This window comes from Gavialis gangeticus, unplaced genomic scaffold, assembly GCF_001723915.1.
Source record: "Gavialis gangeticus isolate Ggan-Ray unplaced genomic scaffold, GavGan_comp1, whole genome shotgun sequence".
NCBI lineage: Eukaryota > Metazoa > Chordata > Crocodylia > Gavialidae > Gavialis > Gavialis gangeticus.
Window position 1 is genome coordinate 22053654 of NW_017729003.1, and position 17594 is coordinate 22071247.

The 17594-nt window shown below is 42.8% G+C and overlaps 1 protein-coding gene across 1 annotated transcript in view; it reads right to left on the reverse strand.

The window, feature by feature from the left end:
* Positions 1–17594, reverse strand: part of CUNH10orf107 (chromosome unknown C10orf107 homolog) — a 158426-nt gene that overhangs the window by 69411 nt on the left and 71421 nt on the right. Inside the window, exon 6 of the mRNA XM_019507902.1 lies at positions 11691–11757. Within this exon, the coding sequence (XP_019363447.1) occupies positions 11691–11757 (67 nt within the window). The remainder of the gene's footprint in view (positions 1–11690; positions 11758–17594) is intronic.

Sequence of the window (17594 nt, forward strand, 5' to 3'; positions counted from 1 at the left end):
AGCATTTACATATATACTAATACATGATATCTGGGGCAAAACTCCCTGTGGAAAAATTAAGTGGTCATCAGGAAGTTCTATTTAAAAATTTGGATCCAAAACAATTATTGCCCCTATGAAATACTAGCCAATTGCCCATCAGGAATGACCAGGGTGGGGAGCGTGCAGGGAAGGAGCCCCATGCACCCTTCTCTCTAGGCATGCTCCCCTTTTACCTGCTGGTGCTTGGAGTCCTGGCTCATTCCCCTACTCCATTCCACAGAGGTGGGGGGAGGGAAGGAGTGGGCCTGTGCAGCGGAGGACTGGGCCTGAGGGTGGGGAGAAGCCAGCCCTCTGCGGTAAGGGAAGCAGCAGGCTTGGGCCAACCCGGCGGTGGTGGGGGAACTGGAGGATCAGGCTCAGAGCCAGCAGGGGAGGAGGGGCAGTAGGAGCAGGAGTGGGCCTGGGCCCAAGCTGGGGAGAAGCCAGCCTGCCACAATGGTGGGGGGGAGCAGCAGGTCTGCCTGATACGGCAGCAGCTGGGGGAAGGAAGGAGTGAGCCTCTTCCCCCCCTTAGGCCCAGGCCCATTCTTCCCCCACACCCCTCCTTCCCCTGTCAGATCCAAGCCCCCTTCTCCTGTTCTCCTGCTGCCACCAGGTCAGCCCGGGCCCACTGCTCCCGACACTGTGGTGGGCTGGCTTCTCCCCCAACTCGGACTCAGTCCTCCTCCCCACCTGCGTAGGGCTTGGGCCCACTCCTCCCCTCCCCCCACTGCTACCACTGCCGCTGAGGCTCTCCCACTATTCCCCCAACCCACATCAGGCACTGGGACCTGCAGGTGGTGACAACGGAGGGGGCAAGTGTGGGCTGAGGCCAGAGCTGTGGCTTGGCCCCCTCCACAGTGTCCCAACCCTGCTTCCCCCCTGCACCACCCCCGCCACTGTCACCTGCAAGGAGTAATGTGGGGTGAGGCCAGCTCTGGTGGTCTCTCCCTCCCCCACTCCATCCTTGCCAACTGCAGGAAGCAGGGCAGGGGGCGTGAGGCCGGCAGTGCCCCATTCCATCCTCTCCATTGCCCCCGCCCCCCATCCCCTGTGTCCCCACCATCATGGCGGCACTCCACTGGTTGTCAGCTCCTGTTGGAACACTTGTTCACACTCTGATTGGTTGTTTGTCAGCCCATCAGAGCACGATTAAAGTATTACGGACAGACGGACAGACTTAGGCATTTATAATATTAGAATGCTAGGCAAATGGATTTGTCTACTTACACTACATTCATCTCATGGTTTTAGCATGAAAGAAGCTAGTACCACCACAGATAGGTTCAAACTCCTATTAGAATGAACATAGTATCTAGTTTGAATATTTTAACTCAATTTTTTACATTAATTAACTTCTTTATTAAAACTGAATTCTTCAAAAATAAATTTAAATTGGTGCTTTACTATGTATTCCCCCCCATCTCTGAGTTTAATTTTCTCACTTGTCAGCATCTCCTGGCAGTGACTAGAACAAGAGAGAGCTCAAACCTTTTGCTGATTACTTTCTATGCAATCTGATTTCTATAAATTAGAAGTTGCTGATGGGGAAGCAGAGAGCAGCCTTCTTTGATCAAGATACACATCTTGATCTCTTTTATCATTTAAAAAACCCCAATAATATTACAACAAAAAAATAATCATACAAGTATTTCGATCAAAGTGTGTCACTGTCTGCTTTCCAGTCAACATACTGCCAGTAAGTTGGCAAGTTGCCCAGAAAACACAAGCAGCAGTTGGTGGATTTGATTACCATCTGTACACCCTCTAACACACAAAATTCAATGTCTCCATCTAATGGTCAACTGTTTTAAGCAGAAAGTCATCAAATTAGCTAGATCTCGTTCCCATTAAATGAAACGAAAATCTTACCACTGACTTCCTATGAGCAGAATTTTTACCATTTTAGAAACACAAGCAGAAAGATTGAATTTTAGGTTTCACCTATCATACACCATACCTTTACCTGGCTTAGGTAACTGTGAAACAGACTATTTAAACACAGTTCCAACTAAAATTTTCCAACATAATTTGGCCAACAAACCATATTGAGCCAAGTCAATTTTAATTTTTTTTCTGAAAAACTACTACTGGCCTCTTGAGAAGCAAGCAGTAGTGGGCTAAAGAAACACTGAAATATTTTAAGACAGAATATGATGACTAGTACATACAACTGAAACTATAGGATAAATTTAGGTAGATATAAAATAATTACCTAAATAGGAAGTTAGCTCCAGAAAACTAGATAATGCTCCTACTTTTGAAAAAGGCATTGTGACAGTTTTTGTTACCAATAGATTAAAATATAAATAGTCAAGACAAGCAAAGTAAAAATTGCAATGAAGTAGCTGGACCAAGCTGAAACAGCACATTAGTTGCAGTGCCAAAAACTAGAATACAGGACTCCCATGTTCACCAGAGCGCACTACCTCTCTTGTTTGAAGTCTCCTGTGAGGGCAGCCCCTCTGGCAGCACAGCGATCACCTGTACCATTTCAGAAAACATATTCTTATTAGCAATTTCAAGGGAAAAGTAGCATCTAATGAAGGATCATCAGTACAAAGAAAATTCAGGTGGAAGAATCTGAAATTTGCTTATTCATGTACAGATCAGACACACACCCTGAGAAAATCTGTCAAGAATATGATCCAACATGATATGGTTGCATTTAATTTCAGGATTTTTAAGGAAGCAGAACTGAACATTGAGGCATTGTCTCTTGCCAGTTATTCTTTTAATATGTTTATGTTTTAAGACCCAGTTTGATTTGGCATATATAAAACAATGACAGTAATGCATTTTCAGCTTTCATTAGATCAGTTTTCTAGTTCATTCTCCCATTTGGTACACTGGAATTAAATGTATTAGTCTGTAAGACATTAATTTAAAGGGACTCCAGTGTAATAGCAACTATCATATATATTATGACCTAAAATTAGCACACTAGCAAATTTAATCAGAGGCAGATCTACCTTATCAAAAATGCCATCCTGAAAACAGCTTAGGTGTGAGAACTGCCAAATACAGCTGATATATACTAACAACTATTGTGCTAATTTATTGTGCTGTTTTTGTTTGTGCAGGTACGGGACAGGATCTGTTTCAATCTAAATTTAATTCTCTTTATATTGAGAATTAAAGAGAGAACAAGCTACAAGACTCAGGAACACAGGATGTTCCTTAACCAGTTTGCTGTGATAGAAGTTTTATTTTTCAACCACGTCAGCACACACAATTTTGATTGCTCAGTATGCAGCATCTGGGAACACAGCAAAGCCTAAAAAGTACACTTTCGAATGTTAGGAAATAGAAACTGCTGACTGCTCAGTGAACTAGTAATGATTTATAATATATGAATAGGAGCAATAATTGGATAGCAAACAGTACTCAAAAAGGCTTTAATTCACAGATTTGACATCAGAAAGTCATAATCCATTGATCCAACCTCAGAATGATGGATTATGACTTTTTAAGAACATGTAGGCATGTCAGTTTCATGAGCATTCCGAGAACTGTAGTCCAAATTGTTTTACTGAAGTCATTTGAACAATTTCAGCCTTTTCCAATATAGCTGATGCACTAATATTTTGAAACATAACACTTCTAGTTGGATCCATATATTATTTTTTAGAAACCCTGAAAAACCCAAATACTCTAGGTTGCCATAACCAGCATGGATTTCCCACCCCCTGTAAATTACCATGGGGCATCTACTGTTCTCTCTATAAAACAAAACAATAAAAAAACTAATCAAATATCAAACAATACCATTTGTCTAAAGATTTTTTTTATTATTAAAATTTGGGAAGAAAATACAAGCTGCAAAAAGGGAGAGGGGGAGGAGCAGGAATTTCTGCCCGAGACAGAAATAAAACATTGACAGGTGCTGTACAAACTTTCCTATGTACTAATGTCAATGGATATTAATTTTGGCATCTAGCATTTCCACTTTCAGTTCTGGGCATCTCTTAAATAAAGGCTATTAAGGGAAAATGTTGTGCGGGATACTTAGGTATGCACAAAATGGTTTGGGTGTAATATGAAAGCAAATTTATTTTCCGTTCTCCTTTGTGATACAACAGCAGCCAGAACTGGCTATTGTTAACTGTCAATTGCAATTGTTAATGCCCAACAGTTAAAAATTTATAGTATCGTCAGTAACACAATGTCATCTAGCCCCCTTAAGAAAGGACTTGAACCATGAAAGTCACATGGAATAAGACCATTATACCAATATTCAGAAAGGCTTCCAAAATATTTTTAGTTGGCTTGGTGTACTTAGGTACCTGTTTGCATAAAATTTCATCCAAATGCAATACTATAAATTTCTCCTGAAATTTCTTCATTATAATTCAGTGCATTTATACATAAGCAATCCAGCACTATATCAGAGTAATTCAACATTCCTTATTGGTTAGTTATTTCTGAGAATGTTTCTCCTTCCAATAATTGCTAAAAGCCTCAGGAAAACCTCACTTGAAATATAAAGACCCAGTATGCACAAATATTTTCAGTTTTTGCACACATCCAAAGCTTATTATTTGACCTCTGATAAATATTATATTGTATAAGTATTTCATCTGGCCACAAAGGCTGTTTTCAAGAGTTATAGGACTGAGGGAAAGAAAAAAAAGGAAGCCAGGGTCCTTCCATTCCTGTATTTTTCCAAAAATTCCTTCCTGTCCACCACACAGGTTCACCCTTCACCATCTTCTCCTCACTTATTCCCATTTCTTTCAATATCATTTAAAACTTTTAAATAGTCCTCTGTCTAGGACAACTGCTCATGTTAATTTTCTTTTGCATTCATGTTTACCTTCCTATGTGTTCCCAAGTGAAATCAGTGAGAAACTTGTAGTTCTGCAGACGACTGGGTTACGAACTTTTTATATGGGAAATCTTGATCTGTCTGAAGTCAATGTAAATTAAAATTTCCTAGGTCCAATACTCAACCCAGATTAAGGACCATGTAGAGCGGGTGGGACAAAGCAGTTTTTAAAATTACTTATAATCAGGGAAAAAGAAAACATTATTAATATATTGTGCAAGAGAATTAGTTTGACAGCTAAATATAAAATAGATAAAAGTATAATTGACGTATTACAGAGTCCATTTCACCTGATGTCCCAAATGCAAATAAGCATTACATAAGAAGATAACAAGACTTGAAATCAGACACCCCTTGAAGGCTTTAAGCAATGACAATCAACTCTAAATAAAAGATCAAAAAAGTGTTGGTTCCTTATTCATCTAAATGTACAGAAGAATTACTTTAGGAAGGGTGAAATTATTCATTTGGGATGTTGTCAGAAAGAAACCACGATTAACACACTTAGGGTATCAACAGACATTGCATTTATCTTGCATGGGACAAGCTATGCCTATGTCTCTGGTCCCAGGAATCACAGGATGGGCATGTAGATTAGGGATGTGCGAAACAGCAGTGTTCTGCTTCAACTTCTGTTTTGACGGAACAGTGTTTGGTTTTGAGTTTCATTTCATTTTGAAAGCGCTGTTCCATTCTTTTTCATTGAAATGGTTTCACTGTTTTGACGCTGTTTCATTGTTTCATCCATAGGCTATAATGGGGAAGCAGGAAACGGCCTATAACTTTGTCATTTCTTGCTTGATTCTGATTAAATTTGCTGGGATGGTAGCCCCTTCTGAGGACATGACATCTGTCAAGTTTCAAGGAGATAGGTGCAGGGGTTTCTATGAAACTGCACCTCAAGCTGCTGTCAAGCAGGAGTCGGGGAGCAGAAGCAGCATCCTGTGATCCAGCAGGCAGATCAGGGGCCCGAATCCCCGAAAGGAGTCTGGCAGAGCCCCCGCAGCCCACCCAGGGGTGTGGGTGGGCCCCCAATCTGTCCGCCAGATGACAAGAGGCTGCTCCTGCCACCTAGGACCCAGTGCTGAGGAACTGAGCTCACCTGGGGGACACGTCTCCCCCAGCCGCTCAGAGAGCAGCCGTGGCTCTCCCCTGCCTCCCACCACCTGGCTGCTGTTTCAAAACTTTTGAAATGTTTTGACTGGTCTTATTTTGTTTTGAGGCTGTTTCAAAACCCTTTGTTTCATTTCAATTTTGCTGTTTTGAGCTCGAAAGGAGTTGAGATGTTGTCAAAACAAAACAGCTGGCAAAACTTTGGACAGACCTAATATACATGTTGTGTTTCCATTCAGGGATCAGTGAGTGGTTGAAATGCACTGCATTTTGAATGGCTTTTGGGGGATGGTAGTCACCTGGACCTCCCAACACTCCTGGATGCTTATGCAGTTTTCAACTAGTGGAGCTGGCAGCAGCTTTGAAAACATCATGTGTGCACACAAATTATAATTGTGCAACATGCTTTGAATGACCTGGGTGGGTAGGAGTGAGGGAATTGCACTAGCAGGGGAGATTTCACTGACCACATGGCCACATTGATGATGTAAAAGCCATTCACTTTCTTCCCTTGCTCATGCACTTTCAGTGTATTGCAATAATAATGTATTACAATACAGTGCCTTTATCTTTTCCTAATGACTTGTCACTTAGGAGTGCCATTGCACCTACTTCCTCAGGTGTGGTAGAAATAAGGTAAAGCAGGGTTAAGGCGTGGTGGGCTGTGCTAGTGTTATTTGCTTGGAATACCGAGAGCCCAAGGCAGTGGGTGTGGGTCAGGGATCTGGTAAAATAGTTATCCTTCATATCAGTGACTATGTGATTGGAATGCAGAGGTGGAGGCTGGGAAAGTGGTGGACAAGCCAGTGTATTCTTCAGTGTGATGGACAATGCCATCTTGACTTCTGGGTATGAAGCTAGTCTCTATAGCTGAGGGCCACAGTCTCTATAGCTGTGCTGTAAAGGGTTGGGGGGTGGGGCACGAGGTCTTAAGTGAGTCATTATATTAACCCATGTTACCAACTCAGTAGAAAAGCAGGAAGACCTTCATTGCCTGAATTGACTCAAGTGGCACCACTCTCAATGCTTAATGTACTTGCTTTGAAGCTGAGGAAGAGAAGGTAGTGATGAATCCTAAAACAAACCTATGGCATTGCAATGCACATTTGCAAAGGCTGAAGAGTGTTCGGCATGGCAATTTATCAGCAAGGCCATGAGGAACAACCACACTGTCCCAGGAGAAATCAGTCCCTCCTAAGGCAAATATAATATCTGTTCATAGTCCTCCGTGTGTAATTTATGTCCTTGGGCTAATGGGAAGTGACGAGGACATAATTTTTATATCTTGAAAAAAAATTGCTGTGCAGTGCCTGCTAGGTCTGAACTGGGGCACTTGTTCACTATATGCTTCTTCACCAAATCAGTTCCTACAGTGCCAAGGTTTTCCTTGGATGCTCTCCAACCAAGTATTAACACAATTCTTCCTAGTTTCTAAAATCAGGTGAGATCATATAAAAAAGGTTAATTAGGGACAGTTTATTTTAACCTTTAAGACCTAGATAAACATTCCCCTGGATATTTTAGATGAAGATGATCCTTGAAAAAAGGGTTGGATTATGTCCTCTTGTGGTTTCTTCCAGCCCTATTTTTCTATGATTCTAAGGATAAGACCACCCCTTAGGATTCCAAGGTAAGAGAGAATAGGCAAATTTACTAGACTCCTAACTCTTTATTCCTCTTTCTCTTCATTCCCGTGCACCATCACTTGCCCATCCCTTGCTTTCCTGCAAAAGGGCTGCCCATATCCTTCCTTTCTTTGAATGACACCACAAACTCAGTTCACAAAGGCTACCAATCCAGCAGTCAGCTGTGAACTATATCACAGCAGACTGCACTAAGGAGCACCAACATGAAAACATACTCCAGCCATTTCACATGTAACATACACTGAAAAAATATCATGCAGTCACCATTAGAGTGGTAGTGAGCATAAACAGTGCCACTCTCATAAGCATGTCAAAAGGGACTGGGCATACATTGAAAACAGCTTTGCAACATTTCTGGCATTCAGTACAGATGGAGCAGGAGCTAAAGGATGAGGGGTATCTTCATGGTGATTTTCCCTGGCATTGTGAGAGTTCAGCTAGGATGAAGGTAGCCAGGTCTGTGGGTAGACCCTGAAGGGCAATCAAGAAGTCAGCTAGATGGGGGTACAGAGGCATCAGGTTAGGGCCTGGGTCAGGAGAGAGGGGAATGTGGGACCAGGTCCCAGTAGAGCTGAGAGAGAGAGATCCTAGAAATGTCATCTGGAGTGCAAACTGAAGTCAGAAGCCAGGAGAATATAAAGAGCCAGCTTCCAAGTTCCAGGGAAGATCCAGGGGCAGGGGTAGAGAAAGTCAAAGCTGAGTCAGGAGCCAGAGAAAGCCAAGTAAAATTTAAAACAAATGAAGCAAATGTTAATAGTGAGCCACTTTGTCTATTTTGAATTTTTGACAAATTTAATCAAAGGATCAAAACTACACTTTTAGCCCTAAGGCTTGCGACACAGAAGCCTGCCTGATTAATCTAATTAAAAGGAACACTTGTAACTCAAAATTAACTTAAATTAAAAAATTTGGCCTCATTGTTTATTTCCAACTGGCAGTGTGACTTCTAGCTAACAAATTCTATTGCTTCATACATGACAAATTATTTTAGCACATCCCTTTTCCCTGTTGTGCAGATGATTAAAGGAGCAGAGGTTAAATACAGCTAAAGAAAGGAAGTGCTGAATTCTATGTTTAATAACACTGGCATTTACCTCTCCTGTCTCAGATACATAGTAGTGTGTAAATCTAGCATCTTCACTCAGAAATAGGTTAAATAGCTTACTCTTATTACAAAAGTGATTTCTGTATTCAGTTTCCTTCCATACTAAGTTTGTACTGTCCTTGACCTAGTGACTAGATCAGGAGTTCTTCCCAGTGGTAGGGTTGGGAAAAAATTGTCAAACATATCTAAATATGTCATTTTAGCACAATTATGCTTTAAAACAGGGGTGTCAAACATTTTGCCTACAGGTCAGATTCAGCCCATGGAACCCCATAATCTGGCCCCTGGTTCTGACCCTTGACCCACACACTGCACTGGATTAGCCCTGTGCTGTCTGTGGCACTCACTGGGGGCTGGGTCCACACTGCATGCAGTGTTTGTTATAGCCAGTCCCAGGCTGTGCCATACATGGTGCTTGCTCAGGCTGGCATCCCAGATCAGACCAGTTGGGTACTGCATGAGCTGGATCAGGCATGTAAGCAGAGTGGGTAAGGGGAGGCGTCTGTGGGCCTGATCTAGCTCATGGACCAGCCCTGTACCACCCATCCAGCCCAAGAGGCCAAATAAGTTTGATATCACCGCTTTAGAATATACCATAATAAACATACAGTCCTGCTTCTGTGATCATGGATAATCAAAGAAGGGGGAAACCCCTCTCCTCCCCCAAGTAATCAAAGAGAGAAAAAAACAGGGCTAAAATATTTTCAAATGTATGAAAGCCTTTAATTGCCAGTCTGTAATTTAAATTTACTTGCCATTACATGAAATTTACTTCAGTGTATGCAAGAGGAATTTAAATGCTCCAAATGTATATTAACAATTCTGAATTGTATTATATTACATAAATGCTACAGCAACATTCCTCTTAATGTTGAAAATTAAATAGGCACTTTAATTTAATGCTGAAAATAGAAAATAAAACTAGGAAAACTGTTTTAAATATTAGCTCTCCTTCAGGAATGCTGCATGAGAGTAAACTATTACATGTTCTGTGCCTGATGAAGTTTGACAGACCTTTGACTTTGACTCTTTGAAGAAAAGCTGAATTACGAGAACCTGAATTTAGGGACACTTGCATTCTTGCAAGAACATCTTTGTGACTAAATAATTTATCACTTAGAACCCAATTTTCATAGATATTAGGGCTGGAAGGGACTTTGAAGATCATCAAGTCCAGCCCCCTGCCCCAAGGGCAGGAAGTCAGCAAGGGTAAAAGGATCCCAGCAAGATAAGCATCCAATCATTTCTTGAATGAGTCCAGAGTACGTGCCTACACCACTTCTGGAGGGAGTCTATTCCAGGCCTTGGGGGTTCGGACAGTAAAGTTTTTCTTTATGTCTAGCCTAAAACAGTCATGGAGGAGTTTATGACCGTTGGTCCTTGTTATCCCTTGAGGCAATCTGGTGAACAGACATTGCTCCCTTGTCTCACAATCCTAATAGAGCGACCTTACTCCAAATACAGTTTTACTAAGACTGTCGGGACTGCTCTGTGATAAGGTCTTATATAAAGTGAATGAGGTTTGCAGAATAAGATCTTTGCATCCTCAGTTATTTACCAGTTAGTCATAACAGTTGGTGAAATCCATTCTCATGAAAAGCCTGAGTAATTAGAGTCTTCTGCAAAGAGCTAAGTCAGCAGAGGGGAACAGAATTCACTCACCCCATAAGTGATAAGGCTGCAAAATAATGCCACTGCTGCTGTTCCTCCCAGTCTGTAAGATGACATAACCTGCGGGGGTTTTTATTCCACTGAATCTTCATGAGATTTGCAAAAGGTTCTTCTACATGTTGGACTAACTGTAACTATCACTGGGTGCACCTACTGAACTCTTCCTGCACAGCCTTATTTGGACTCTGTGTAGGTAGCTTAGTTTAACACAGTTGTTTTATGAACATACATGCTAATCCTTCTTTGCCCTCACCCACCCTATCCCTCACCTTTCCCCAGAGAAAAAAAGAAACTGGAAAAAATAGTTTTATCCTGTACAGATTGATCTTGGAGCACCTTCATTATCAAGCAATGCCTTCAAATTGTGTACTTTATTGACAACTTAGTGCTAGTGATCATAGCAGTTGTTTCTTTAAATTACCTTTGTCTATTACAAAGCGGATTGAGATAAGCTCATTTCACAGTATGTTGAATGGTAACAATACTCAAAATGGTGAACAAAAAGTGAAAGAATCTCATTACCAGGGATTCTGGTTTTGTCTGTTTAAAAAACACATATTCTCTGATTAAAAGGGAAAAAAAATACAAATTCTCTAATTAAAGAACCCAAAAAACATGTTTTTTCCCTGCACCAGTACAGGCTGGGGGTTGACTGGTTGGGCAGTAGCTCTGCAGAAAAGGACCTGGGGGTTACAGTAGACAATAAGCTGAATATGAGCTGGCAGTGTGCCCTTGTTGCCAAGAAGGCTAATGGCATACTGGGCTGCATTGGTAGGTATGTTGCCAGTAGGTCAGGGAAATTAGTACTCCCCTCTATTCAGCATTGGTGAGGCCACATCTGGAGAACTGAGTTCAGTTTTGGGCCCCTCACTATAAAAAGGATGTGGACAGATTGGAGAGTCCAGCGGAGGGTGACAAAAATAGTGAAGAGGCTGGGAGGCATGGCTTATGAGGAAAGACTGAGGGAACTGGGCTTATTTAGTCTAGAGAAGAGAAGACTGAAGGGGGACTTAGATGACAGAACAAGGAGCAACGGTCTCAAGTTGCAGCAAGGGAAGTTTAGGTTAGATATTAGGAAGAAGTTTCACACTAGGAAGGCAGTAAAACACTGGAAAAGGTTACCCAGAGAGGTGGTGGAAGCTCCATCCTTGAAGGTTTTCAAAACCTGGCTAGACAAAGCTTTGGCTGGAATGATCTAGGTGGGGGTGGTCCTACTTTGAGCAGGGGATTGGACTAGATGATCTCCTGAGGTCCTGTCCTACCCTAACTTTCTATGATTCTATGATATAATGTGGAAAAGATTTACCAAAGCCAGACGAGGAGAGGAGCCAGTGGGACACCACACCAGAACTGGAGCATGGAGAAAATGAAACCGCGGTGGATGGGAATGCCGTTGCAAAGAAATTTTTTTTTAAAACTGCTGAATCAGGAGAAGCCAGGACCAGCTCCCATGTTGGCATGGGCATGCTTTATAGCAGTGTGCCAGGGCCAATTCACTGCCCAGACCCCCAAAGCCGGGATAAAAAGCCCGGCAGGAAATCAGCCAGTAGGACCGGAAGTGAGGTCCCCAACTGGCCCAGAGGGGCCAGATCCTGAACACAGTCCCAGTGCAGGGATGTGGTGGATGCCCCAGGAAGGGGCTTTCTTGAATAGTCACAGCCAGAGACGGCTCCATAACCTACCTAGGGAGATGCCGTGGACATCAGATATCCACGGCATAGACTGGATCCCAGCAGGACCATATAAGGCAAGGACCAATGAATAACTGGCTCATGGCAGGTATAAAACTCGAGTTGGGAGTGGGATGCTGGGGGACAGAACAGTCTGGGATCGGCAAAATGCTGAAATAAGGAAAAGTGCGGTAGGGAATAATCAAGTCAGATAACTTCTGGTCCCACCGCCATAAATTCAAAGGGCCAAGATGTCAAAGTGCATGTAATACCAATGTTGGTGGCCCAGGAAACAACATCTTTGGTTGGCATTAGGAGGGGTGTAGGGGAGGTGGAGCCCCAAGCAGGAAGGACAACAGGGATGACTGAAGGAAGGCACCAGGAGGGATGGGATAAACCATCTTCCTCTCCATTAAAAATAATTTTCCAGCAACGACGTGGCAGGAGAGATCCTCCTGGAATACTGACCAAGGTCCAACCCATTAAGAAGCTTGTTTCTTCCTTAAAGCAACGGCAAAGCCAGAAAAGACCACACAGACTCGACGTACAGGTGAAAGGCACGGGAAATTACAAATAGGTGTTAACTGAACACAATGTTTTATTGATATGTTTACAATTTAAAAGCAACTTGGAATCCTACTAGGGCTGTGCAAAGCTTCAGTTGCTGATTCAATCTGGTGGAAACTGAGCCCAATTCATTGGCCGAATCTCCAAATCCGAATCAAAATCAGTGTTTGATTTGGGGTTTTTTTTATAAGAGAGCTCCGCTGCCCCCTTCACTCACCAGGACACAGATCTAGCTGCGGCTACCCCCCCCCCCAGCAACACACACACACACACACACACACACACGCACACACACACACAGCTTTGTGACACTAAGCAGCCCTGATATGCCAGTGCCCTGCCCATGCTATTGCCCCTCACTCCTGACCCACAGACCCCTACCCCTGCTGGTGCCCCTCACTCCCCACCCACAGGCCCCTGGGCCTTAGTGGTGCCCCTCACTCCCCACTCATAGCCTCCTAGCCCTGTTAGTACCCCTCACTCCCCAACCACAGCCCCCTGGGCCCTGCTGGTACACCTCACTCCCCACCCACAGCCCTGACAGAGGTGGCTCTCAGCTTCCAGGGATACAGGTCTAGGGAACTGGGTCTGCAGCCTCCTGCAGCAGCATCCAAGCCCCAGCTGCCATAGCAGAGTTGAGCGTGGAGTCTAGTTCTCCCTCTCCCACAGGCAACACAATGGAGTGGAGTCTGTCGGGGGGCATGGGCTGCTCACTGTGAGTTTGGGGCTCCCCGCTCTGCTGCCCCCTGGAGCCTCCACAGCCCCATGGGCAGGACCTGGCATGGCCAGGCAGAGCAGGGCTGGGAGGGGAAGCTCAGTGCCACCACTGGGAGCTCTGTACCATCATGGCAAGGTCCCCCCTGGGCACAACTCCACACTGCCACCCCCGCTGCTGCTGGGCGGGCAGGGGGCACTTCACCATGGCACTACAGGTCTCCTGGCAGCAGCATCAGGCTTCCCTGCCCTGCTCTGTCCTGCTGCACTGGGTACTGCCCACTGGGCCATGGAAACCCCAGATGGAGGGTAGCAGGGTGAGAAGCCCCAAGCCTGCAGTGGGCAGCACTGTTCCCCCCCAGGAGTGCGTACAGTAGCAGGGAGCCAGCCCCCCTTGCCCCCTGGACAAGCCACCTGTTGGCTCATCCTGCTCTCCACCCAAGCCCTGTGGCCATGCATTCCAGCTCCAGGCCCTAAGCCCCATGCGCTGCCCAACTCTCCCATCATGGGGGCCTCAATTCCCCTGCCCTCCCTGCCATCCACTAGACTTACCTGTGGGAAGCTGCTCTCCAAGCTGCCTGGCAGCCATGTACATGCACATGACACCCACTGCTGATCACCTACTTCCTGCTCCCTCCAGCCCCTTACAGACTGGAACTCTGCCAGCCTGTAAGGGGAAACCCACTGTTTCTCATGTTTTTCTCCTTTAAAGGAGAAAATCTAGGTTTTTCTCTTTAAAATGAAAAAAATCCAGGTTTTACCGCATTTTTCCATGGTGAATGGAAAACCCAGGTCCCTGCTCATTACCAATTCCCAGAGCAACTCAGACTCTCCTAGTGTATTGTATTTAATATACTAGTTCTTGTGGACTGTATTTATTTTATAGTCCTTAAATACTTTTGCCTAAATAAGTTGCATTCTTGCAGACTTTTAAATTTTATTCTAATGTGTATGCTTCATGTGTATTAGTTTATGTAATGTTCACTGTACCGTATAGGGAAAAAAAATCTACAAGATTATAAGTTCTCATTTTGTCTTGTACTTGTCAAACATTAAGATTCTGCTAGTCTATTAGACGTCTAAGCTTGTCTAATGTCTGTTATTTGTATCCAAAATTAAAGTCTATCCATGCTGTATGATTTTTTAGTTGCTCTGATATTCATTATATAAAATAATTTGTAATTTGTAATAATCACAGAAAAATGTGCTGAAGTAGCAATGTGTTTTCACTATCACTTTTAAAGTCTATGGCCTTTACAACCGTGAAAACAAAGCACTGTATTTCCATGCACTACATAGCTCTAGCAGTGCTTGTGCTGACCAAATGCTTATAACAATTTTGTTATGTACTTCTTTCATTTTATTATTTACCCATTAATTGGGGATTGAACAGATCAAAGATTAAATATGTGGCGATAGAAATGGTATGAATAACACTAGGAATTCAAGTTAAACCAAGAGCTGTGAGGAATGCAGCAATATGACTCTGCTTTCTTGTTTCAAGTTTCCAGTGAAAAGGGGATAATTTTTATGTACGAGGAGTAATTCAGAATTCAGTTTGTAAGTGCACCAGAAAAAGACAAAAGATAAAAACCATTCTCGTGGATAAGGTGAGCTGAATTTGCTCCACAGCTTCTATTTGAACAATTTCTTGACTTTTTAAATCAAATGAAAACAGAAATTAAAGATTCCTCAAATGTAATTTAACACAGATTTATATATGTCTATATATGAATGTAAGATGGGCTCAAAGAGTATTGTAAAAAATAGCCCCTCAGACCAAAAGACACATATTTCACTTAGACCATACTAAAGCTGTGGAATGTTAAGCAGTTTTAAAGTTCAAACATGCTGTGAGCAGTCTCACATTAAGGGTTAATACCATTTCTTGACTGCACAGCTCTTACTTGCCACTAGAGGGCTGGCAAGCAGGTGTATGGCTAGGAGCCAGGACACCTGGATTCTATATCCCTTCTCAGGGGGAGTAGTGCATCCTGGGATGCTAGAGGAATGAAAATTGCTCATTTCATCTTTGTGGACCAGACTGAAGTAACAAGCTAGGTAGCAAACACTGCTCAGAGTTAATCCTTGCCTATGGTGGCATAGCTGAGATGCTCAGAGGCAATTTAGCATGTTAATGAGCTTTATAGTACAGATGCTCACATTTTAAGTGGCCTTAGTATGGTCTAGTAACATTAGCCTAACACAGCTAACTACCTCCCTCTGTTAAAAAAAAAAAAATCAGGATTGTAATGATATGTTTAGAACTCCCACATGAGGGCACTACAAAGCACTTCTGGCAATACGTTTTTAAAACAGAACCTAGCCTCCAGCCGTCAGTTCTTTTTAACCAAGATCGCTAAAGCTAATGCTAAAAATTAAAAATATGTAATGTCCAGCAACAAGCATGAGTGAGGGCAGAACTACATTAATTTCTTCCTTTGAAGAATAATCATCACTGCTAATTTAACATCTTTTCCCAAAGATTTCCCAAAGGTAAATCTTTCACTCAAGTGTATCTCCTGAAGAGTACAAAAACTAGCAAAGTGTTTTTGTTATAACGAAGCAGAAACACTAAGAAGCCTGGATATATAATGGATAAAGATTAAAATGATAAATGGACATCACAAAAACTAAAGGAATCCTTTAAAAGAATCCTACGCGAGAGTGTTAAACAAATATTAAAAGACATATAATAACACTTACAAAAATATACTTCCATTTGTGGCCCTATATAGTAAACAAGAGACAAAGCCTAATAAATATATAGACAGTCTAAGTACATTTTCAGGGGTTACTGTATAAGCATTTCACAAACCTATATTCACAGAAGGCAAAATACACTGAATGCAAAGACATATACATGGATTCCAATATACAGCATCCAAAACTTTAACAAAAGCTTTTGTCAGTCTAAAGCTCACAAAAACTCCTCCAGCACAGAGCATTTTGTGAAATCTGAAACCACATTTGTATTGCTTTATCCTAGCAGAATGTGTCAAATCTATATTTATCCCTTAAAACCTTCACTGTACACTATAACATATTTCCAGGCCATATTTGAAAACCATACTCAAATGCATCGCAGACTCAGTCTATGCAGAAGGCAGTTCTTTGAGCAGAACAGAAAGAAAGTGAAGCTACTATCACATAAAGGAATTCTGAAATCCAGGAAATAGGATAATACATATACAAATAAATAGTGAAAGGAGAATTAAGCCCTATAATATCTCTGTTACAAAAGTGATAACATTATAGCTACTGGTATATTTCCATAGCAGCATGAGGGCTGTAGTGCAGAATCTGTGATTAAGATCAAAAGGACTATACCTACCATACAATGTTGCTAGAATTTTAATAGACCCCATTCAAAATGGGGTTTGGCCAAAACTGAGGTCCAGTAATATCCATTAGGCCTGTGTGAATAGGGAAGTATTCAATTTGGATTTGGATTCAGCCAATTCAGAGGACAGTGATTTGATTTGGTCCCCATTCAATTCAGTCAAATTGGCTTTGAAAGATTTGGCACTGATTTGGAGAGGTTCAGAGGTTTGGCTTGGCTAGGGAGAGGCAGGCACAGCCAGGTGGCTGAAGGTTCTCATGCAGCTCCTCTGGCTGTGCCTGCCTAGCCCTGGGTAGGGGAAGCCACAGGAGAAGCTCCCAGGGCTGCCCTGTCCAAACCCATTGTGACCTGTCAGCTCCATGTTCTTGGGGAACCCTGACGCAGGATGCAGACTGTCTGACTCACAAAGAATCCCCCCCCCACCTAAACAGAAACTGATTAAGATGCAGTGAGAGACACACCTAAAACCCTCCAGATAAGGGTGACAAAAGTGAAACAACTGCCCTAGGTCTCATTTGCATCTGAGATGGGAACAGATGAACATTCATTTACATGAGAGATGGAAAACAGAAAGCCTGAACCAGAGACTGCATTGAATTCTGGGATCAGCAAAGCAGGGGAGCACTGCATGATGGGGAATATGTGCTCCAAATGCTAATCAACCCTCACACCCAGCTCAGCACTTATCAGACAAGTTCTAATCTAGATTTACAAAGGACTTTTCCTCCCCCCCACACACACACCTCTAAGCAAAGGTAAGTTTATTAGGCACCTCGAGCCGTACATTCCCTGATCCCACTATGGGAGCCCTACGTAAACTTAATTGGCTAAAACTCGGTTGGCGGGTTAGGGAATGCTGAGGCAATAGACTGAGTCAGAGGGGGTATGGATAACATTTGAACAATGGTACAGGGTT